Source organism: Cydia pomonella, chromosome 2 (genome assembly GCF_033807575.1).
Source record: "Cydia pomonella isolate Wapato2018A chromosome 2, ilCydPomo1, whole genome shotgun sequence".
Taxonomy (NCBI): Eukaryota; Metazoa; Arthropoda; class Insecta; order Lepidoptera; family Tortricidae; genus Cydia; species Cydia pomonella.
The window spans coordinates 30,071,109-30,095,813 of record NC_084704.1 but is presented as its reverse complement, the minus strand read 5'-3'; the positions used below and the strand labels follow the sequence as shown (position 1 = coordinate 30,095,813).

The window sequence follows — 24,705 nt, the reverse complement described above, 5'->3', positions numbered from 1 at the left end:
TGTCTAAGAAAAAAACGTGGTCCTTATTTTGAATGAATGTCATGTCTGAATTGTCAAACGTCAACTATTGACAATCAATGTATGGAGCTGTACAGCGCCATCTCGTTTACCTGTCAAATTTGAAGCACGAAATTGTCTTAGATTTTACGCATCTTACTCAATCAATGTATTATATCTCTTATGATAGTAGTGATGGTCTGCTTTAAATCGGCATATATACCAACATACCTACCACAATATAATAAATTTGAAATTAAAATTTAATTTCGTATATTGGAGCAAAGTAGGCATACTTTACGATAGCTACTCGTAGTACAGGACAAGTCCCGGATAAATATTAACTTCCAGAACTCTTTTTTATAGAGCGAATATGTAGAGCTGCTCTGCACAACGGCTCGAACGGCTCGGGAATTGGGCCGTAGCTCACTCTGACCCTACCTAATGAGGGTTGATAACCAAAAGGTTCTCTGCAATTTGAGCTAGTAGTAAAAGTGGTGGTTCATGGAGTTTGCGAGTATAATTAAAGCTTGAAGCGCAGAATTATGACCTCGAAACTGCCTTGAATGAAGTATTTACATAGGCAGGGCGTAGGCAGGTACAGATATAAACTTGCCCCCCCTAGTTACATTTTTGTTCTCGTTTAATCTGATGAAGCTTTTTCTTATTATTCAGTACAGTAGAACTTGTACATCCTTTCCATAACTAACATAATGGCACGAGCCACGATTCTAAGCCACCCACAATCCTTACAAACAGTACCTATGCAGTTATTGTTTTTTACCAATCCATACGATTAAAGGTAAACAAGTTGAATCTGTCATCTGCTTTGAATGCATAGTTAGTCATTCAATGCCACGACCTGGATTTCGATATTTAACATCACAGCGTAGAGTTCATTTTTGTTTGTCCACAAGCTTTATCACAAAACTAAACACGTACGTCAGTTATACAATATACAAGTACTATTACTATATACAAGTAGTAAGTATTTCTTAAATGTAGAGAATGCTTGTACCGAATGTGAAAGTGTTTTTTTCGGCGCGCAGTGTAAGCTCGCGGTGCGCTCGCGCAGACGGACTGTATGTAGTTCCAATAGTTCCAAGAAAACGTTTTCCTCACACGACGCACACTGGTTCTGTCGGCAGACATGCAAGGCAAAAAGTTCGCTTGGTTTGGTTCAAGCTTTAGTTTTGTTTATAGCTTGCTACAATATTATCTTCGCCGCGTTGTCCAAGCATTTTGCCACGGCTCATGGGAGCCTGGGGTCCGCTTGGCATCTAATCACAAGAATCTTATCACTGGTTTTTATGAAAGCGACTGCCATCTGACCTTCCAACCCAGAGGGTAAACTAGGCCTTATTGGGATTATTGCGTTTTCCTCACGTTGTTTTCTTTCTCCGAAAAGCGACTGGTGAATATCAAATGATATTTCGTACATAAGTTCCGAAAAACTCTTAGTACGAGCCGGAGTTTGAACCCGCAACCTCCGCACGCTCTTACCGAAGATTCTGAAAGGACCACATCAAAAAACGATGGTCGTTTTGGCCTAGTGGGTAGTGACCCCGCCTACGAAGCCGATGGTCCCGGGTTCAAATCCTGGTAAGGGCATTTATTCGTGTGATGAGCATGGATATTTGTTCCTGAGTCATGGGTGTTTTCTATGTATTTACGTATTTATAAATATTTATATATTATATATATCGTTGTCTAAGTACCCTCAACACAAGCCTTATTGAGCTTACTGTGGGACTTAGTCAATTTGTGTAATAATGTCCTATAATATTTGTTTATTATTATTAAAAAGCATCTTAAACGGGAAAGTGTATTAATCGCGATAAAATGTACGAACACAAGTTTAAGGGACCAGTGTAAAACGAGTGTTACATCAGAAATCGTACTGAACGTGATCGTCCGTATTTGCAATTAACTACTGTTTCAGATGTTATCTCGTGTACTATGCATATATTAGTCACTATTTCTTTTGGCTTACCATTTGACTGTACCGCGAATGTACCAGTGTGCGCGTACGTCACGACGATGACGCGTCAACGTTACGCTATACATAAAGCGACGCGTAGCGGCCGCGCGCCTAGTCCTCGGCTACCATCCGCGGCGACAGCACCCTGGCGCCCCGCGATGCTTGCATGGAGCCTGCGCCCCCTGCGCCTGGGCAGGCGCCCTCGCTGCCCCCTGCTACCCCTGAGCCTGGTGCCTCCTCGGCGCATGACGACGACGAGGTGCTGGTGCCTTCTGGTATGACGCGCTCTTCAACCTTTCCGAAAATTTATGACCTACGAGATTGGCGAATGGTGTTCCAATAAGATCTTAGTGGTGATATATACTGGTGTGTCGATAGGTTTTGTACTCCTTCTCGTTTAATGAGGCCTGTGCCCAGTAGGGAAGCAGTCGTGATGGGTTCATCTGAAGCGTTCGGCAACTCCAGATTTGTGACAAAAGTTTATGTTCCATTAAGGGATTGCTTTATTCAAAAACGTAAAACAGAGCTGTCGTAAAGGCATCTGATGCGTTTTATTAAGTTCTTAGTGATGTGTGATGATGGTCATGACCAGTGTTTTAGTGCATCGTGCTGAATGAAACTCGGATTGTGTATGTGTCCAGTAAGTAAAGAAGGGTGAAGATTTTTGATGACAAATATTGGTCTTGATGACATGAGTGTATTACTCGGTAAATCATATTGCGATGGACCGGCGGAAGATAATGGGTGCTTTTATAGCAACAAATCAATAAACTTAATAATTGCTTTGGCTTATTCATAATTCTATAAATTAGATCACAGCGAGTTATTCTGTTACAGAATAAATTAATTCAGGCAAATATCAAAAAACGATTATTAATATAATTATGCCAGGGTCATAATTTAAACTAAACCTTTTATTTACAAGGGAACCTAGGGTACTTACATAAAAATGCATAATTGGACGAATATCGCGAAATTATTTTGTTGACCTTTCCGATGTTCAACATTTAACATTTAACCTCCCATTATCTGGCTTTTCACTTCATAATTGTTATTCTGATAATTTTCATTACTCAATTTGGTATAATTTTATAGTAATCACTTAATGAAAAGTATTACCTAAACCAGATGAAAATGTTATATTGAGATTCAAAAACGATTACTTTTGCTGAAATAACCCAGACAGCGCCGGCGCATTTAGGCCTAAGGCTCAGCGCCGCTCGTCATAACAAACCAAACCCGTAGGTCTAACTAATACGGGAATAAAAACCTATAATATAACATAATATGAACTATGAATAGATTCTTACATGTAATTTTAGTACAACTAGAATTGCCCACAAAAAATATTCTAGTTTGTATGACAGGTATTATCTAATATTTTTTGTGGGCAATCCTAGTTGTACTAAAATTACATGTAAGGATCTATTCATAGTTCATATTATGTTATAGGTTTTTATTCCCTTAAGAAAAATGTACGACTTATTCAAAAAATGGGTGAGTTTTTCGCGTATTTATTTATTATATATGAAGGTAACATAATAATTGTAAACGCCGTAAGCAAAACTATATAGGGATTATTATTGTTAGCTATACCTATATACAATAATATTTTTTTATAAAAGCGAATTTTCACAATACTTAGCTTTTTTTTGTGGTCCTGAATTGTGTTGAAGAGTTTTTTTTTTCTGCATATCTAATAATAGAGTTTTTCTCCCGTATTTATCTAATACTGCATCAAACCAGTGTTAATCGACTATTTTTGGGGACTTTAGCCCTTCGGGCCTATGCAAAAGTCACACAGCCTAAACCGTTCAAAAAGCGAACTAATAACTAATAAACAAACAAAAGTTTACCATATTAGTAGGTACATAATTAAAAAGTAAAAGATTGATTGATCAATCAATAAATCAATATCATTTATTTGCAAGAATATTTATTTTTTGTGGCAGGATGTTCTTGTAGAGTATTTAACAGTATTCTATCGTAATTAAACGATGCGCAAATTTTATAGTAACAATAACATATGTGCTAGACTGAAAATAATTATTTAATTTTAATGCATGCAATAACAATTACGATAAATAGATTACACTATAAAAATGGTATAGCACAATAATCTTAATTACCATTAAGTGTACAGTCAGCGTCAAATAGATAGGTAGGTAGTGACGGCCGAACCGGCCAAATTATATCGTAATATCTACTTACAATTTGGTTACCATATAAATAAGCATAAGTATTAGATGTGGGCCAAATATTCGGTAATTATCCGGTATTCGGCATATTTTCCAATGTTCTTATTCGGCCAAATTATTCGGTTAAAGTGCCTAATATTCGGCAAATATTTTTTATGATGCTTGTCTTGTTGCAACACTAAATTGTTAGCTCCTTCAGATCTTTCCAAGTTTTCTCTTCCATTAGGTTAGGTTTTCCAGTTGTCATTGAAACAACATGTTGGATCCATAGAATTTTTGACTATTTGGAAAGTATTGAAAATTTGTTTACGAGAGTTCCTTGCCTTTTGAATTTTGATTTGTTTGTTTCTAGTGAATTGCCTAGGAAGCGATTCATCATTAGCTGCTAAATATAGGGGATGTTACAGATGAACCGAATAATTCGGCCGAATATTCGGTTCGGTAAGACTATGTCATCATCATCATCATCTTCGTCGCGTTGTCCCGGGTTTTTTGCCATGGCTCAAGGGAGCCTGGGGTCCGCTTGGTAACTAATCGCAAAATTTGGCGTAGGCACTAGTTTGAGGAATTATGACACTAGAAGGCCTAGAAGATTCGCCCATTGACCAATATTACATTTTATTTTGTGTCGTTTCTAAAGGCCGGGTGCTGTCGTCACCCAAGTGGTGTAGGCGCGAAAGCCGAAACGCTTTATGGTTTAATGATTTAAAAAAAAGACCGCTGTGCCTTGAGCTGGGATTAAACTTTAATCCCAGCTCAAGGCACAGCGGTCTTTTTCGTGTACATATATAAAACCTATTTCAGTTATTATTGCCTTATATTACAGATCCGGTGAAATGGGATGGTCGCGACGTGCGGCGCTGGGTTCGTTGGGCGTCGCGCGCTTTCAGTGTATGCGCACCGCGAACGCATCTACTTCCCGACTCCGGCGCAGCGCTGCTGGAGCTCACCGACCAACAATGGTTGCAGGTATGATCTCTCACTCACTCATTCTATCTCTCTCTTGACCAACGTAGACTTATATATATGGATCCGCTAAAATGTAGACGTCGCGCGCTTTCAGTTTGTGCGCACCGCGATCTACCGCCCAACTCCGGCAAGCTCACCAGCAATGGCTGCAAGTCTGACCCTTTAATGGTATAACGACGACAACTACGTGTTACGTGATGATGTAGTCAGCTGCAGAGAAAGGTGACCCAATCAATCAGTCTATGCAGGGGGGTCACCTCTCTTTGCAGCTGACTGTACATTAATTCAGGCCAATGATTATTAGTGATTGATTGTCTAAATGGTATTAATCTCTTAAAAAATCATAAAATGATCATACGAATCACATCAAATACTAAGTTCATAAAAGCTTTCTAATAGTCTGCTCATTTCTAATTTATTTTTTCAATTCTTGCAGGTGTGCTCCGGTAACGAGCAGTCCGCGCGGCTGCTGCGCGCGCATCTTCAGCACGCACGCTGCGCAGCCGCCGGCCTGCCGCCGCCGCCGCCCCTGCCCGACCACCAGGCGCCCAGCACCGTCGCCATACCCTATAGTAAGTACTCTAAACGTGTGCAGGTACCCCTGCCTGGCCACCAGGCTCCCAGCCCCGTCGCCATACCCTATAGTCAGTAGTACACTAAACGTGTGCAGGCAAGAGCAGTCCGCGCGGCTACTGCCGCTGCCCCCCAGCCTAGCCACCAGTCTCTCAGCCCCGTCGCCATACCCTATAGTCAGTACCCTAAAGGTACGCCTTAGGTGACAGCATGATAATGACAGTGTCTGCCCCTTCTCTTCGTGGAGTGTTAAAAAGACACGTGAAAGAAACACTTCTTCTATTATAAATCCACAGGTGGTTGTTTACTATCGCCTTTCATTGCCCGCGACTTCGTTTCCTTTCAACATATTATGGGGCAAACAGCACTACATATATTGACAATGCGTAACAAAAATAGTGGGGGATCCGTTTAAGGGCACATTCCGTATCCTGTTCTAATTAAGAAAAACTAGAAGAAAAATTCTTGACGTGAAAAATGTTGGCCTTTTTAGGGTTCCGTAGCCAAATGGCAAAAAACGGAACCCTTATAGATTCGTCATGTCCGTCTGTCTGTCCGATTCTGTCACAGCCACTTTTTTCCGAAACTATAAAAGCTATACTGTTCAAACTTGGTAAGTAGATGTATTCTATGAACCGCATTATGATGTTTACACAAAAATAGAAAAAAAACAATAAATTTTGGGCGTTCCCCATACTTAGAACTGAAACTCAAAAAATCTTTTTTCATCAAACTCATACGTGTGGGGTATCTATGGATAGGTCTTTAAAAATGATATTGAGGTTTCTAATATCATTTTTTTCTAAACTGAAAAGTTTGCGCGAGAGACACTTCCAAAGTGGTAAAAAGTGTGTCCCCCCCCCCCCCCCCCCCCCGTAACTTCTAAAATAACAGAATGAAAAATCTAAAAAAAATATATGATATACATTGCCATGCAAACTTCCACCGAAAATTGGTTCGAATGAGATCTAGTAAGTAGTTTTTTTGTAATACGTCATAAAAATTAAAAAAAAAAAAATTTTCATCAAACCCATACGTGTGGGGTATCTATGGATAGGTCTTCAAAAATGATATTTAGGTTTCTAATATCATTTTTTTCTAAACTGAATAGTTTGCGCGAGAGACACTTCCAAAGTGAAAAAATGTGTGTCCCCCCCCCTGTAACTTCTAAAATAACAGAATGAAAAATCTAAAAAAAATATATGATATACATTGCCATGCAAACTTCCACCAAAAATTGGTTCGAACGAGATCTAGTAAGTAGTTTTTTTTTAATACGTCATACAAATTTAAAAAAAAATTTTTTTTCATCAAACCCATACGTGTGGGGTATCTATGGATAGGTCTTTAAAAATGATATTGAGGTTTCTAATATCATTTTTTTCTAAACTGAAAAGTTTGCGCGAGAGACACTTCCAAAGTGGTAAAAAGTGTGTCCCCCCCCCCGTAACTTCTAAAATAACAGAATGAAAAATCTAAAAAAAATATATGATATACATTACCATGCAAACTTCCACCGAAAATTGGTTTGAACGAGATCTAGTGAATAGTTTTTTTTTAATACGTCAATAAATTAAAAAAAAATTTTTTTCATCAAACCCATACGTGTGGGGTATCTATGGATAGGTCTTCAAAAATGATATTTAGGTTCCTAACATCATTTTTTTCTAAACTGAATAGTTTGCGCGAGATTCAGTTCCAAAGTGGTAAAATGTGTGTCCAAAGTGGTAAAATGTTGAACAAGATCTAGCAAGTAGATTTTTTTTTAATACGTCTTAAATGGTACGGAACCCTTCATGCGCGAGTCCGACTCGCACTTGGCCGCTTTTGGATGATGAGTTGGCTGGCTGACTTGGACGACTTGCCACATACAAAAAAAAATTCGCATCAAAAAAATTTTTCTTGTACTAAAACACTTCAAGATGAAGTGTGATGGGATTGACTGATTACTTGATAAGATTTGGCAATCGTATGACTAACACTGGGTATGACTGTACAGATAAAACTATGTTTATACTCTAAATAAAGGTACTTAATAAAGATCCCATAATCACTACTTAATAGCTGATTACATGATACTTCATTTAACTAGATAACCAACTAATCTTTGTCTTACACACACCTATCACTTTACACATATGTATTTTGTCATATATTTTTAAATTATAAATGAATTATGCGTTCTAATTTAATTATTGGCATCATCTTCGCGTTGTCTCGGTTTTCTGTCATGGCTCATGGAAGCTTGGGGCTCGGTTGGTAAGTAATCCCAAGATTGGTATAGGCACTAGTTTTTATGAAAGCGACCGCGTTCTGTCTTTCAATCCAGAGGGGAAACTAGGCCTTATTGGGATTAATCTGGTTTCCTCATGAGGTTTTTCTTCAGCTTCCGATGTCACCTTTCAGTGTCAGATCAATGTCAAAACACAACAACGGTACTATAGGAATGCAATCTTCATAGGCAGACCTGATGCAAAAGTGTCCAGTTGTCAACTATAAATAATAGTTCCAAATCTCTCCAGAGTAGCGCTAGAGTAGCTAAGAATCTAGGTGTTATTGGCGGAGTTAAGTGCGCTGTTAATGATTTAATTTTTTTTTTCAAGTATTTTAAGTATTGTAGCGCCACCTATTTAAGGTTTTTTGGTGATACTTTGTGGTATATGGAGATTCCATTCCTTACCTTCCATAAACGGTACTACACTGTGTGTAGTCTACTCGACAAGTTCAAAATGGTGACAAATAGAGATACTACTCCTAAAAATACGTGTGATACTTCATTATATTCGGAATGATGTATAGAAAAATGATTTTAAAGCGTTTATTAGCACACAAAAAATATAAAAAGTTATAGACAAAAAATGGCAAAAAAATCGTATTAAATAATTTGTCGTATCGTATTAAGTAAGTTGTGTAGGTAAAGACATAATCATAACCATTTGAAAACTAGTGTCAACATTTTCATTTCTTTAATCTATCTTTAGACAAAAAATATAAAAAAGTAAGTATATATAAGTAAGTATTCTCATTAAGTGAAATGTAAAATTTCTTTTGAGGAAAATAAAGTTCTTTAAACATAAGTAACATGGAAAGGTACTTCAATTTGCTCCTTTGTAGCTACTTTTGCGTTATACATATTTCAAAATAATTTTCCGTTTATTCCGTACTTACTAAAAAAAAAGGTATTTACTTAAGTACTTAAATTAAAAACAAACCGAATTAAGATAGCTTTCATAAAATTGCAGTCGGCTAAATTGTTGTTTCTCCAACCCGTAATAAAACGCGGCAAACGGTTCGAAGATAGATACGCATCGCATTCGTTACGAAAGCGCCATCTACCGCTGAGCGGCGGCGACCGCGGTGCCCGGTCTCGTGAATGGCCGTGAGTCACCGCCATTCATCCCGGCCATTCATGAGTCAGGCTTCGTGGAACCACTACGAGCGTAATTACGCGCATGTGCGCCGGCGCTGACAATTCTCCTAGCGCTTAACCAGCGTAACTGGGACCTCGAGATCCTAATAACAGTGCGCAATCGGAGTTATCTCTATACTGGTGCTTATGACGCGAATACTCGCCGTCGTTTGGCGATGGGATTAACATCAATAGCTGGAGGCCTCGGCCATACTTGATAAAACCTATTACAGAATATGAATGAAAGTCCATTTTGATCGTGATTCATAATGTTGTATTACCTCGCGGCTAAAATCTCGCCGTAGAAACGTAGATTGCCTATTAGCTATTGTAAAATAAAATAAAAAACCATTACATTTCTACAATTTTGGCATATTACTCTCAGATTAGTTTATATGATGTATTAGTTAACATTCATAGCAAAATTATTTTACAAAATGCTAATATTGTTTTTAATTCAGTAACATTAAACATTAGAGTTTGCGTTAAATCCAGTAGTTTAGATTTTTTGCAGGCTTATTGTTTATGATGTTGGCCTAATGAAAAATTCAAGTTTGAGACCTCGAGTGCCGAACGCAACTTTGTCAAAAATCTAGTGGCGAAAATTTCGTGTTTTTTTTAGATTTGGGCGATTATAACTCCGAAGGACTAGTTTTTGATAGTACCTCTCTCTGAAAAATCAGAACTACCGGATTTGACACAAACGCACCTCATTACAAAAGTCGACAAAGTTACTGGATTATTTGTTAGTTTGCAGAGCTATTAATTAGCATCTATATTTAGAAATTTAGAATGGAACAACAATACATACTTACATGTACCTCTTCTTCTTACTAATACTTGATGATAATGTGTGGAGCCCAATAGAAACTGCAAATAATGTAAACACACCAATTTACCTTCAATGCTTCATGATCACGCACTATTTGACGACAATCATGAACTTATCTACAATTCATAATTATGTATACTTACTTAAATATTTTAATTAATAATATTTCAGTGAAATCAACTTCCATAAACATTTTAGGTTAGATGTCAAATGCCAACCAAGCATATATTGTTTACATTATTTGCTTTTACTATTGGACTTTGGTATAGAATAGATCACTGCAGTCCAAATCTCAAAGATATGGGATCAAATCTGCCGTCCGCAGAAGCTGCCACTGCGCGCGGGGTTTCCCTCGATGCGTCAGCGCAGCGCACTTGCAGGCATGACGTTCCGTTCTACGAAAATTACGGAAGTAATTACTTCCGATTCTAATTTTCAGAGATCGCGTATCTCTCATGAGTCACGACTCATCTGAAACTTCTCCGGCCAACTTGTGCAATTAATGACGAATGCTATTCTTGAAATTTTGTTGAGAAAAAGAGATATCTAGTTTGGCCTTGTTTGGTTTTCATTTCTATATTACTCATAACTTGGCACTGAGCTCATTTTTATCAATGGATGTACCGTGGATGTGCCAACACATTTGTTTGCCGAAAAACCGTTCTGATTATACATATATCATATAAAAAACTTCCATATAAGTATAGCTAGTACATTAATATTTTAATCTTAACTGAATCTTAAAGTATTTAATATTCATTCAAGAATATTATGAATTCAACTTCTTTAAAGGGGGATGATAGAAATTTGAGGAGAAGGTATATATTAGAACACACAGTTATCAGAAAAATGTATTCTTTTATTTACATTCCCAGGACCCGTTGCTTCCAAAAACTGCAAAAATGCGTGACTTATTTTTGTTGGAAAGAGTTAGGAATGCGATTCGCCCGATGCATAGGTTGCCCATCGTCAGCCTAATTTAAAAATAATACAACGTACCCAAAAATCTTAGTGACATGTGCCCTTTGGGCTTTTACTATAGGACTGCGACCTTGCTCACGCGCTGGTCCGGTCACTGCCCGCTACTCTACAAAAGACATATATGGCGGCCATTGGTGGACCTTGATGCTTTTTAAATACAAGTACATAATGGTATTGTACAGTAGCTACTTTTGTTTGATCGTAGTGGTCATAGAAGGTCTTAAACGCTTTAGTTTCAAAGTATACGTAGGCCATTTGTAGCGATCCCTACAGGCTATATATTATTCAGATCACTTTTAGAATGTAGACGAGCGTTAGCCTCAAGCATTAAATGTGATCTTTTAATTTCGAAGTTTTAGCATAGATACTCTGCTAACTGATTATTCAGTTTTTATTTGTGGGGCCAACCCGAAAATTTCCGTTTCATCTATTGTTTAGATATCCATGTTTTCTTTTGTAGGTTAAATTTTACAGGGTAAGTAGTATTTAATAGTAGGCAAAAGTAGTTCAGCCTGACCTGACATAGTATATTCAATTATTCACCTCGCTGAGTACGAGTAGGCATGGCGAATTGTTGAAAAAGTATCCTATAGCATTAACAGTATCATGATAGCCTTGTTGGACAGGTGGGACTCCCCTCTGCTGCAGCGGTGGACAAAACTCCACTCTGTAGCAAAATAACTATGTACTTCAAATTAGTTTGTAACTCCCCTAACACTATTTTATAAGTTAAATGTAAATGTAACTAAGAACTATGGATTTTTTATCCGAAATAAATCATTTTATTTTATTTTATTTATTTTTATTTCTATCATAATTATATATATTTTTTTATGTAGCTTTTAGTCATAGTCATCCTGCACTGATATGGGAACAGCCATGTTAGTTGTGGGAATACGCTTGTTTTTTTGCTTTGCTCGGGCGGCGGCGCGGGCGCACCGCGTAGTGCGTTGCATCTCGTTTGCGGCTCGTTTTCCTTATGCGCGGCGCGACCTATTTAATGGTGCACACTGCACGCCTTGGTGTAAGTAAACGATGATGCTTTTACCGACTGTTATGACCTTATGACATTTTTATCGCATGACTAAGCTAACATATTCGATTGATTAAATTTACAACTTTAAATGCTAGTTTATATAATAAGTGGTATCCTTTGGTCACACGGGAGGACTGGCATCGAACAGGTTGGGTGTTTTATTTGATTAAGCGTTTTGAACGAATTATTCAAGTTTGGATAAAAATAAATATTTCTTGATTCAATTTTTCAGTGCCAATTGTACTAAAAATTCTATAAATGAAATATTATCAAATATTTAAAACAGTAACTTGTTTTAAAAAAAAAACTATACCCATAGTTTTTTTTTTAAACAAGTTTTTAGTCTAGCACCTACTAGAAATAAGTTTTCACTCCAACCAAACGGATTTCTCGTAGAATTTGTTTGACTCCGCAGTTTTTAAATTAATTTTCATTTCTCATGCTCTGAAAGTGGGTCGTTGCTGTCTAAAAAGTGTGCATAAAATGATACGTATCTGCTCTAGAGGACTGTATTTTCTAAGTAGGTTTTTGTCTTCTTTTACAATAAGTAATTAAAACTTATGTTTAAATGAATTTGTTGTACAATTTCCATTCTGATAATTAACTCCCCATTCCATAAATAACGATATTTTTACCTAAATTGTTAAGTGAAAGTCACCCTCAAGAAGTACTACCTACTGAAGTTTATATCTAGCCGTGTTTTTTTATATGCACATGTATTTTAAGAAGCGCTGGTGGCGTAGCGGTAAGAGCGTGCGACTTGCAATCCGGAGGTCGCGGGTTCAAACCTCAGCTTGTACCAATGAGTTTTTCGGAACGTAATATGTACGAAATATCATTTGATATTTCGGTGAAGGAAAACATCGTGAGGAAACCGGACTAATCCCAACAAGGCCTAGTTTTACCCTTTGGATTGGAAGGTCAGATGGCAGTCGCTTTGGTAAAAACTAGTGCCTACGCGAAATCGTGGGATTAGTTGTCAAGTGGACCCCAGGCTCACATGAGCTGTGGAAACATGCCGGGACAGCGCTAGGAAGAAAAGATGTATTTTAATTTTATCGTATTCGTAATGAAAGGTAGAGTGTTTAAAACTAAAAGGCACCATTTCAGTTTTCCAGCGCCAAACTACCTAATCAGAAATGGGTGCCTTTGATCCCTTGGTTAACAATCTACTATTAATTTCCTATAATTATCAAAATCTCTATATTGAAAGTTTAATTTAAACGGATTGCATTAATTCGTAATAAAGGAATAGAGATAAGTGTAAAAGTTGACCCCCAGCTCCTAAGGGACGCAGAAACGACGAAAAGGGCCCAAAAACGGGGTAAGGTAATCTATAACGGAATCATCTCATTATTGCCCTCTATCCCTGGTCATGCTTAGGGTGAGGGTCATGAAGATCGAAAACAATCAAGATAAATTCCTTGTGGATTATTTAGTTCCGCAAGTTATGTTTTAAGCAAGTTAAAATTCCAAGTAAAAAGCAAAAAAGCAAGTAAAAAATTAAGTTAAAATAGCAACCATCCCTCAGCTGCCAAGATCTTAAGGATTTAATCATGTCAAATTCCGATAAAAGGTGAAGTAAAATAAATATTGGATAAAAACTTCATTAATCAAATTGTGCCACTACCTATATGTTTGTATAGAACATTTCGTACAATCATATATTTTCTTCTTTAAGAAAGAAGAATCATACCTTAACCATTCCGATTACGTTATAAAATGCCTGGACTTTGAATCACATGGTGTTGCTCGCGTGCCAGCAATAACAGTACTTTAGATTTTATTGCACCTGCCAAATAGTATCACTGGCCTAATGTGTGAATCACGGCCAACAACGCGTTGGTAAGGAACGCCGGGCGACGGGCCATCCGCAAATCTCAACCGACTAATGCCATACAACAAGCATATCTGATCTCTGATTACGCATATTTATAACGAATATCTAGATCAAGTAATATTAGGTAAGAGCTCACTTCGAGTAAAAAAGTTGGCGAATGGACAACCGGATCCGGACGTGGTGCCAAGAATGCGCGGAACTTGAAGCTTGCCGAGAACAACGTTATTACTATTAGCGTGTGTCAGGGGTCAGTCGCTTCAAAATTTGGCAGATGACATATGAAGGCTGAATTTCTATTTGAATGCGAGCAAATTAGCAGTTTAAATGTCCGTATTTACATATATTACATGCCTACATATATTGTTAGCGTTTTTTGGCGGATACACCGCTGTTGCCAAGAATGCGTGGAACTCAGAGCGTGCCGTGGCAAAACAAAATTATTGGGCCGTGTATCACGGGATTCACGGGGTCGCCACTTGCTTTAAAATTTGGAAAAATTGATATCGACTTAGTTTTAAAAACAAAATTAGCTGAGCTAATTTTTACAAAAAGGTTCAAAAAGCAAAGTTAGGCAAAACAAACGACTTCATAAAACGTTAAAAATACAGCTAGGTCTTCAACTTTTCTTCAACTTTTCATCAATAGCAGGAAAAAAAGTAATTATTAAATAAACTCTAAATGAATTATAGGTATGCCTACATATTTTTAGAATCGCATTTCTTCAGGTTTCCATTACCAGAGCCTGGTGATAACAATGGACCAACTGACTAAAAAATAAAATAAAACAAAATCGATCCCACCTTATTCATAACATTTACATTAAAAAACACAAATCCCGACGAACTTACACATGTAGAACATGTAGAATCTCCGCCTCCTTCTTGAAATCGGTTAATATTCCGCCATGATACAGACCACGATCTTATCTCTGATAGCGCATAGTCAGAAGGTAAATGCGAATTATATTCAATCATTCATCATACATTGTCTGAATTAATGTGACATGCACCGCCATAACTAGACGAGACGAAGTTAGAGTTTATCAATCACGCACGTCTTGAGCTTGAGTAAGGTAGGGGACGAAAACTAGAGCCTGGACGGAAACTAGCGTAATGACCCAAGTTAAAACCTAGCTATGGCAGTTCACCTCAGAGAAGTCAAGGGGCTCCAAATGCTCCAATACAGTTCACAGATTAAACGCGGAAGTAACTGGTTCTAGGAAGTGTGAGTCAGGTTCCGGAGCGTTGACTCAAGCTAGAACTCATCTCGTGAGTAATGGTTACCCAGTTTTGGCAACGCGGTTGGCGCCAACGACGACCACGTGGCGTTCTCGGAACTAACTAAAATTAAATATTGTTTACAAACTCGATTACGTGACACTGGAGTGAGCAGTTTTGTTTGCTCTCGCATTAAGTTTATGAAGATGAATCTTGTTACCGAAATGAACATTATTGACTTTAGCCGCATTAGTTCTTCTATTTCCCAACAGATGGCGCTCCTCCCAGATGTAGCCACATTATTTTATCTATTAGAATACAAATAGGACAGAACAGAAGTACCCTTTTTGGCAAGTTACATATAATTTTTACATATATTCAAATATACTTAAAATTACTTTTATATATTAATTTTTAAAGCTTCATACAGGTAATAAATCGAGTTTGTAAAGGTATATATTCAATAAATTTATTTTATTTTATATTAAAACTATAAATGGCCACAAAGGGTACAGTGGCCACAAGCGGTTCTTCAGAAGTTCTGATCTAATTTTACTTTCTAAACACGTAAATATCTAATACATGAATAAAAAAATACCTCGGTAAATATTTTTTATCTCTCGTATTTTTAACAAAAATACTTAATATGCAATAAGTAAATGGTGTTGTTAGTTGTCATTCTACATGTTTCAGCTAACAAGGTAATAAAATAGACGTCTGTTGTGAAGTCACCTGTAATGTAACCACTTGACTATGATAAGTTTGAACACCTTGTATAGGTAGTACAGGTATAATATTTGGTAGCCATTGGACTAAAGTATTGTCTAATAAAAATGTAGGAAGATAGGTCATTCATCCAGTCGGTCCCATAAATATCACAATTGGAATCCCGCCCTCCAAATAAAATATCATACAGTGGAACCTTGCTAACTCGAACCTCTATAAGAACACGAAATAAAATGCTATTCCCTTCCCTTCAAAGCCCAAAAGTCCCAAAACCTCCAAAACTCGAAATATTTAACCTCATTAAAACGCAGTAACCAACGATTCCCTTTACGGCTATCCAGTACAAATTTAACATCCATAACTCGAAAACTGAAATTTGACCTCTTTAATAAATGATAATTTAGCCTATATACGTCCCACTGCTGGGCACAGGCCTCCTCTTATGTGCGAGAGGGCTCGGGCTATAGTCCCCACGCTAGCCCAATGCGGATTGGGGACTACACATAGGTACACCTTTGATTTTCTACGCAGATGTATACAGGTTTCCTCACGATGACCTCTTTAATCAGAAAATTTTAATTTCTTATTTCATCACTATAGCTCGATATTAATCATCAACAAACCTCTCTAACTCGAAAAAAAATATATGAACGTGCGTATGTACTCGTATAATTAATTAATTACCTCTCTATTACGAATTTTTATTCATTTTACCTCTGTAACTCGAAACATCTTCAAGACGAATTAAAACCTCCATTAGAACCTCTTTAAGTCCGTACCGTACCCTCCATAAGACGAAAACCCGTTATCGTTATCACGAACTTTTTGGCGTTTCCCTTCATATTCGTACTATCGAGGTTCCACTGTATCACCGTCTAAATGAAACTGCTTGTCGTCAGAGCTCCATTGACTTGCTAATGTATCCTCCCCTAGTACGGAATAAAATAACTTATATTAACGTAATAGGCCAGGGTCTTAAGCTCTTTCATATGGGAAGAATGGTAACTTTGCACTGTCGAGTTAAGCCATAGTGACATAAATTCATAAGGAGTTTCAATAACTTGGTGCGATTTTAGCGTTCCTTGCTATACGTGCATAGGTATACTAAATATTATAATATTATTATTATCTCACATTAAAATTTTTTTTACGTGTGACGTGACGGATCGGGTGTTACCAAATAATAAAATTATAAACTCTCTTTCTAGATCTTATGTCGGGTCGGGTCCGGTTTTTTTTTTGATAGTGCATAGTTAGTATTTTCCTCGCGTTGTTGTGGTGAACATTTTTGTTTCACTCGGAAGCAAAGTTTGTTTAACCCTCATGCCTTGACAGTCTTGACACCCTCGCAACGCTCAAGATTCCAATCTTTCGCTTGCTCTGGTTGTTGTTTAACCGCTCGTGCTAATATTGATAATTAGCACGAGCGGTTAAACAACAACTGTGTCCCTTTGTAAATTAGTTGTGTCAAATTTTTTCTGTTCACTAAAGTCAAGTTTCTTTGCTACTTTCTTGCCTTTTTTGGAATAAAAATGGTACGCTTACTAATGTTTATCATCATCATCATGCCCTTCAGCGTGGAACCCTTCTTCACACGTTTCTTGCTATAATAGCAGTGTTCGTTTTGATCGGGGTTCCAAATGAATCTGCGACGCACGTGGCGGGTTTAATCTTAATCATTCGGTTAAAATACGGTGAGTTACCAGACGATTACTGTCGCGGGTATTTTTGTCATGTCTGTCTGGTTCGTTTCCTTTTTTTAACGGCTACCTAACATGACAATCTCTATTGTAAGCCAGTCATCGTTGTTTCGCTTCCGTCTGAATAAGTTCAATAGGACAGTTTTCAGGTTATGTTGATACCTAACTTGAAAATGTTTCACACTACTTACGGGTTACGGGTAAGTCCCAGAAAGCAGTATGATGAGTTTCTTTTGGACGAATAGGGATTAGTCCATTTTATTACTTAATTAGAATATCTCCACTACTAACGGATTTTGGAAATCTCTTCTACAATCTTGGAAAATGCATGTTTTCGCCGCTGCAAATTGTTGAATTCAAAAACTTTTATTAAATTTATTTTATTTTTTCTGCAGGTATTTTTGGTTTAAATTACCCTTTTGCTTGAAATGATTTGATTTTACTAATATAATGTTTTCTTCTTTCCTGACCAGTGTCTAATTTTAGATAGGTAATATTTATACTTATTGTATATTTTTCGAAGAAATACTATAATTCGATCAATTCGTGCGAAACTTCAAGCAGTTCTCAAATTTCCTTCCCGTTCCGCCAAAGCGCGATCGGAAACGATTTATCTCATAATAAGAGGCCGGCAAACTAAATAAAATTATTGGTCGGGGCTGGACCTCCCAGAATAAATAAGATTGGCCGCTAAGCTTGTTGTTATGAAGGCGTCCGTTTCATGTCGCCGACGCCATTGGCGACGACTGTTATTGTAATGTGCCACTTTACATCCTTATATAAAAGGTTGTAACTACCTTATAATGCCGTTTTTCTGCGGAGCATCCAAGTGCTGATGTTATGTGAATCATAAGTATCAAAACCCTAATCAATAATAATATTTCGCAAAACTTCTACGCAGAGTTTTGGGCGCTACAAGCACACACAGGATCTTGCATATTCATAGTTAGAGATAACGAAATTTCAATTTTCGCGGTTCGCGATAGACTCTCTGTAAACAACCCTCCTTGATGCATCAAAGTCATAGAAAACTTGTCAAAAAACTGTTTAAAATCTGTATAAGTTTAAGGCATAGTGGGTATTATGTATTAGTTAATCTCAGGTTTCCAATATGAGTTAATGCTGCACTCTGATGGCGGCAAAACATTGCAGTAATATCCCCTATTTAAAACACATTTTAGTTGACCGAGAGACATCAGCCAGCTTACATATAGGTCACTCAAATACATACATCCCTAGCAAGAAAAACACTTCTCTAGATACCATTCTGAGTCTGGCCTTCATTTACACATATTTTTAAGTATAAATCAGATTATATTGAGAGAAGTACATATTTAATCGTTCAGTGAATAGGTGTTGCACGGGCGTCGAATCGGCGCGATCAGTGGCGCCGGCGCGGGTGGCTTTTCCAGGAATACCAAACACTATCGAGGCGCCAAACACTTAATTAAACGGTTATTTATTCATTACGTACGGGCATCAAAAGGTTGTAGTTGTCTTTAGGCATTATTCAGAGCGTTACACTAATTAATTTAAATGGCAGTATAAAAATAAATAGAATCAAGACATATTTTTGGGAAAATTTTACAATAATGAGAGCACCAGAATAATTGCTGACAGTCTTTATTATTTTCAACGACTAAGCTAATCTACGAAACTGTTTTGATTATTTTGGTTCCAAATTTGATTTAATCAGGTGGATATAATAATTTTTATTTCGGAATTAATCCCTTTATTCATCAGCACTATGTTTCACATTACGCCACCTTGTATACATTACAATGTCCGCAAAATAATTAATTGATCCAACATGCCATAGAAATAATTAAATCAATAAGTCTAAAACAAGACCATCACATTGCATATTTAAGATTCTTCGACAAGTGAATTGGACCTGTTCTTCCAACCATTCTACTTGGACCCGTTCCATCCTGCCTAGCTCGCCTAAATTGGATGTACGGCCTCACTGGACGGTCTCGGCAAGGGGCCAGTTTGCCTTAACCCGCGTAACTAGGTGGGTGTTCTACGTAGCTGGTGTCCGGTTAGGCTGGCGGGGGACCGGATTCCAGGCTTTCTCCTCTGAATCATAGCGGAATGCGGACTTCTCAGGTTCTCACGGTCGCGATGCGCGGTTGGATAACATACTGTTTTCAGGATCAAAGCTAGACAATTATGAAGCGACCATAATCTTTCTTACAAACTTTTATTTCATAAAATGTTGTCAAGTCAATACTTTTTCCACTTTTTCACGGTCTCTTATATCGCACTCACCACACTACACACCCATCCTCACCATGGACAATTTAAAACTAAACCTGGAGAAATTTATTGATTCAAAATGCAAAGTGTACAAGCAAACCGTTTTGTAACTTAAACCCGACTACGTTTTTTCCGTAAAAGCACCTCCTCCTCTTTCAAAGCTAGGATAAGAAAAAAACAAATGACGAGTATGCAATAATAAATTAACACGAAAACTTTAGAATTACCTCGCAATTTCATTTATAAAGATAAAGACAAAGTAAGCGGAGTTGGTAGTAAGTAGGCACAAGCTTAAGACATAATTTGACTCAATGTGAATCACCTGTAATGCGCATATTACAACTTATACTGACTATCATGTCCAATGGATAGAAGCGGTTAGGTTAGTCACTAATATCATTGAAATAGTTTTATTGTCTTCTCGTAGTTGTTCTTCCGCCACATTACTGAAGCCTGTATTCATAGAAGCGCCTTCTAGCATAAAAAAGCCTTCGTGATAAATTAAGCTATTTGTCAGACCATGAGTTGACTAAACATGGTGGACCTCGGGTTTTCGACAGTGATGCAGCAAAAGCTCGTGGAGTTGTGAAACCTCTGTGAAACTCATTCCAGTGGTTAGTTTTTTAATAATATTGATGTTTACTTTTTTGCCTCATCTAACGGATGAGCTCCTCGCTCGCTAGACTATGTTCTAATCAAGTAGCCAGTTTGCAACAATTTCAGCTTTCAGTTGTTCAAGTTACTGATGTAAAAAAATTATACATATGATATTGTCTATGGCAGCTTTTACAACGCCGGTCTCAGACATAATATGACTTTTTTCCATTCTCCTCCATTTCTTCATCTCCATTCATTTCGACTGTCGATTAGTTGTTATCTGTATCCAATTTCTGCCAGCTTGATGACAGACGTCGTTCTTCCATATCATTATTTGCTACAATCGCGGGTAGGTATTCGCTGGTTTCCATTCATTGTTTTTAGTTTAAATTATTGCATTTATTTCTTATTGATACTCTTATGCAACATACCCACTAACGAAGAAACAGTTATCATTCCCAGTGAGTACTTGACGAGCTACTGCACTAGGAAACCTAAAATGCAACTATTTTCAAGCCGATGCCTACGTAGAAACATAAGGTTGCCATGAGAGAGATCCAAATAAAATAAACTGATAGTTTAGTCTTATGAATCATGATGAATGACTAACCGGCGAAGTCAACGACAGAAGAGGATATTATGTAACTATATTACGAAGTTTTACAGGTGTTACATAATAGTCTATCCTAGTGTAAGTAGACTTGTAATGACTTATAAGGTCAACTGATTTATATTTTGGACCGGACATTTTAAATCATATATTACACATTGCAAAAGCAAATTGACGAATAATGTCATTGTTGGCGTTTCACAATCTTCAAATAAGCTTAAACTTTACAACTTAAGTAGTTTTATCTGGCAGTTAATGTATTTGTTAATTAGCGTTGGTCATTCTGAAACAGGCCCTTAGTGCTTAAATATATGAAACAAATTAATATCGTAGCACTTGCTGCAATTTTGAATTTATTTAGTATTTCGGTAAGAAACTTGTTTTTAAAATTTTGGATAGGCTCTGAAACAACTTGTAGACTTAATAGACTTATGTATGAGAAGTAGACAAATAGATTGTAATAATAATACCTCCAAGAAGCAAAGCAATTACTTAGTACAAATTCCTTGCTAAGCGTGGTTCTTCTTTTTACAAATAAATAAAACTTAAGTGTGTATTCATGTACGATGTCTAGTGATAGTAGTGTTGCCAGACTATCTGGCGGTAGTAAATCACAGTTTGATTTTAGTTGTCTGACTATCTGGCGGTAGTAAATCACAGCATGTCCGTTTTATAAGGTTGTCTATCAATGTTCTCTGGTGCCATAATAATCCTCCGATGTCAGGAGGTTCTTGAGTGTCGAGAGCCGGGGCTAGAGTGGCTCTCGATGGCTCGGAGGAGGGGCCCTGTGGGCGGGCCGCGTGGCCACAAGCCCCGCCTGGCGCCTGCTCCGCCTGCTTACCGTAAGATATGGCTTAAAACTTAAGACGGAGCGAGCAATTATTCTTGACGGATCTCTCGATACGAGTAATATTACCAACACGCCGCTAGAAAGGCAGCTATCTGAGCTATGATAGTACATTGTACAACAAGGGGGGTATTTAGGGTAATTGTATGTCAATATTGGAAACGAGGGTGATAATTCCCGGAATTACACACAATATTTTTCATCACATTAGCGAAGAAAAAACCAATTTTTGTGCTTATGATTCCCTAAACATTATGTCCTATATGTCCATGGGCATAATAAAATAAAATAAAAAGTCTTATTACGCCCGTGGCCGGGGCTCATTACATCTCAGTATGCTGGCATACTAAACACCGTTTACGAGCAAGAGTGATGAAAAATAAATTAAACTAATTTCAGATTACCATTTCTCTAACTGAAGCGGCATTAGAACTAATATAAAAAGATGTTATGCATATTTTACCTAATTGATGATGCATCCCAGTTAACAATTCAATGGACTTACCTGCGAGTGACATGCACGGCCGAATTATGTCGAAATCATATTACATTAACATCAATTTGCTAGATAAAGTCATCCTGTAGGCTTAGCACATGATTAGCGACAGTATTTCGCGGCGAGTTAGACTACCTGTCTTTTTCTATGTTAATTAAAGAGAAACGGGTAGTCTATCTCACCGCGAGATACTGTCGCGCCAATCATGCGCTTGCCCGGCTAGATGAAATAAACTAGAGCATAATGCATCCCTTTTATCACGTTAGGTCATTCTTCAGATGTTCCTAATTTTCAAATGCTTCTGTTCAGCAACTGATATTTTTGAATATTTGATAAAGGTTCAGACTGGTATATGAAAAAGTTTGATGGGTTGGAACCTAAACTTTTCACCAAACCACCAGTTAAATCCACCAAAGAAAACAATAAATGATTGTTTTCTTTGGTGGATTTAACTGGTGGTTAACTGGAAGAGATCCCATACAAGGATAAGTTCGCTTTTGTTGTATTTAATTAACTCTGTAACTGTGTTTTTCGTGTTTTTATTTCTATGTACAATAAAGTATATACATACATACATAAATGATAGAATATATATATGTATATATATATATAGTCCTCCTATGTTATATGAGAATTTAGTACACAACAAGTAACTACTCAATTTCTAATCTCTTCTTCCTCGCGTTGTCCCGGCATTTTGCTACGGCTCATGGGAGCCTGGGGTCCGCTTGACAACTACTCAATTTCTAATACTTACTTTAAAACACCTCTGAAGTGGGAGTACACGCCAAATGAAATTGTGGTTGCTCTAATAGATTTTGTAGAGCATGTCTCCCAGCAACTCTACTGAAGCATCAGGTTACCCAGTTTTTGATTTACTGCTGGGTATTTAAGTGAGACCGCTATAGCCTACATAATATCTTAAAATTGTTGTTTAAACATGTATGTAAAGGTTGTAGCCATCGCTCCACCCCGTGAGTTTCATTTTCATCTCATAAATGTGCAGTATAAGAATATTGTTTAATCTTTTCGCGCACCTCGCCTCGCGACGTTAAGACTGCGTTTCCACCAAAGATGTGCGAGGATGCGTAACGAGGGATGTATTTGTTAAAAGTCCATAAAAACACTTTATTTACCTTTCCTCGATCAGCGCAGCAGTAGTGGACAATATTCTATTGTTTCTTAACAAACACATCCCTCGCTACGCATCTTCGCACGACTCTGGTGGAAACGCAGCCTAATTAAGTAATTATTGGTACGTTTAACTAAGTCCTCAGTTTTTTAAATATGCGAAATTTGTATAATTGAACACAATAATTTATCCCTACCCGCTCTCTCTTGTGACCCACGCCATCGTTGCCAAATCCGTTCCAAAACATTTTCTCGGAAGCGTCGGCCGCCATGTTTCTGTCTGTCTGCTTATCTACTTTAATAAAAACCCCAGCTCAATTATAGTCTTTTTTCGGTTCGGTCACGTATGTGATATATCGCCGATTAAACAGAATCCAGCAATTGAGCTGTATGTAATTTACTTATAAGGGCATTGAGGAGGTCTTTCGTCAGGTCATATGAATCATAATGTTCGTATTCGTAACCTGAATAAGTACGTTCGAAACATCATACGAATAATTAACTTTTAAATTCCCGGAAGAAATTTCGAAGACGAGCAAATAGGTGTTTCTACAGATGAATCATACTAGTAATCTGTAAAACTTTAAATGATGAAATTTTTATAAAGATGTGTCTGTAGTCTATAGGTACCTGTAGCATGACTGTATCAAGTATTTATAACTTATAAAATACATATTATTATTACACACACATATTATTATATTATGATTTACATTATTTAAGTAACATTACATCTGCATGTTCTTACAAAGTTTATAATAGGTATTAAAACAGTTATTTTTCAGAAAACAAGATACTTAAACAATTAATTTTTATTTAAATTATAGTTATTGATGTCATCAAAAATAAGGCAGTGTTTAAACTAACCTTATCCGTTTTAAGAAATTAAATACATCATAAAATTCATCAAGGCATTTATTACATTTTCGACAAAACATTTTTTTTTTGCATAACGCCCAAACAAAAGACATTCGCCGCGTCAACAACTCGCGCCCTCGGGCCGCAGATTACATGACCTCCGAGCCCCGAGGCCGGGACCCCCGACAGCGAAGCCCCGATATTGCCCCCGCATGCATAATGCATGCCGATCCGATGCCGCTAACGCATGGGAGCGCTATTCAGAGTTTATAAATCTGATCTAGATCCTTGGCGCTTAATTGCTACAGTCAAAATACAGACCAGTTTTCTAAACTTCTTCTGTCGAACCGGGCTACATTTCTTGCCTAAGAAAGAGATAAATGTTAGGAGTTCTAAAGTATATTAAGTGAGGCTCATAGGTGCTGACAAAATATGAGAAAATGAGCCT

General features: G+C 37.4%; 1 protein-coding gene across 1 annotated transcript in view; it reads left to right on the top strand.

Annotated features, from left to right (window-relative positions):
• Positions 1-203: 203 nt before the first annotated feature.
• LOC133515349 (DNA-binding protein D-ETS-6-like) overlaps positions 204-24,705 on the top strand; it is a 47,011-nt gene continuing 22,509 nt past the window's right edge. Inside the window, exons 1-3 of the mRNA XM_061847874.1 lie at positions 204-2,253; positions 5,003-5,145; positions 5,582-5,717. Coding sequence (XP_061703858.1) covers positions 2,145-2,253; positions 5,003-5,145; positions 5,582-5,717 — 388 coding nt within the window. The 5' untranslated portion in view covers positions 204-2,144. The remainder of the gene's footprint in view (positions 2,254-5,002; positions 5,146-5,581; positions 5,718-24,705) is intronic.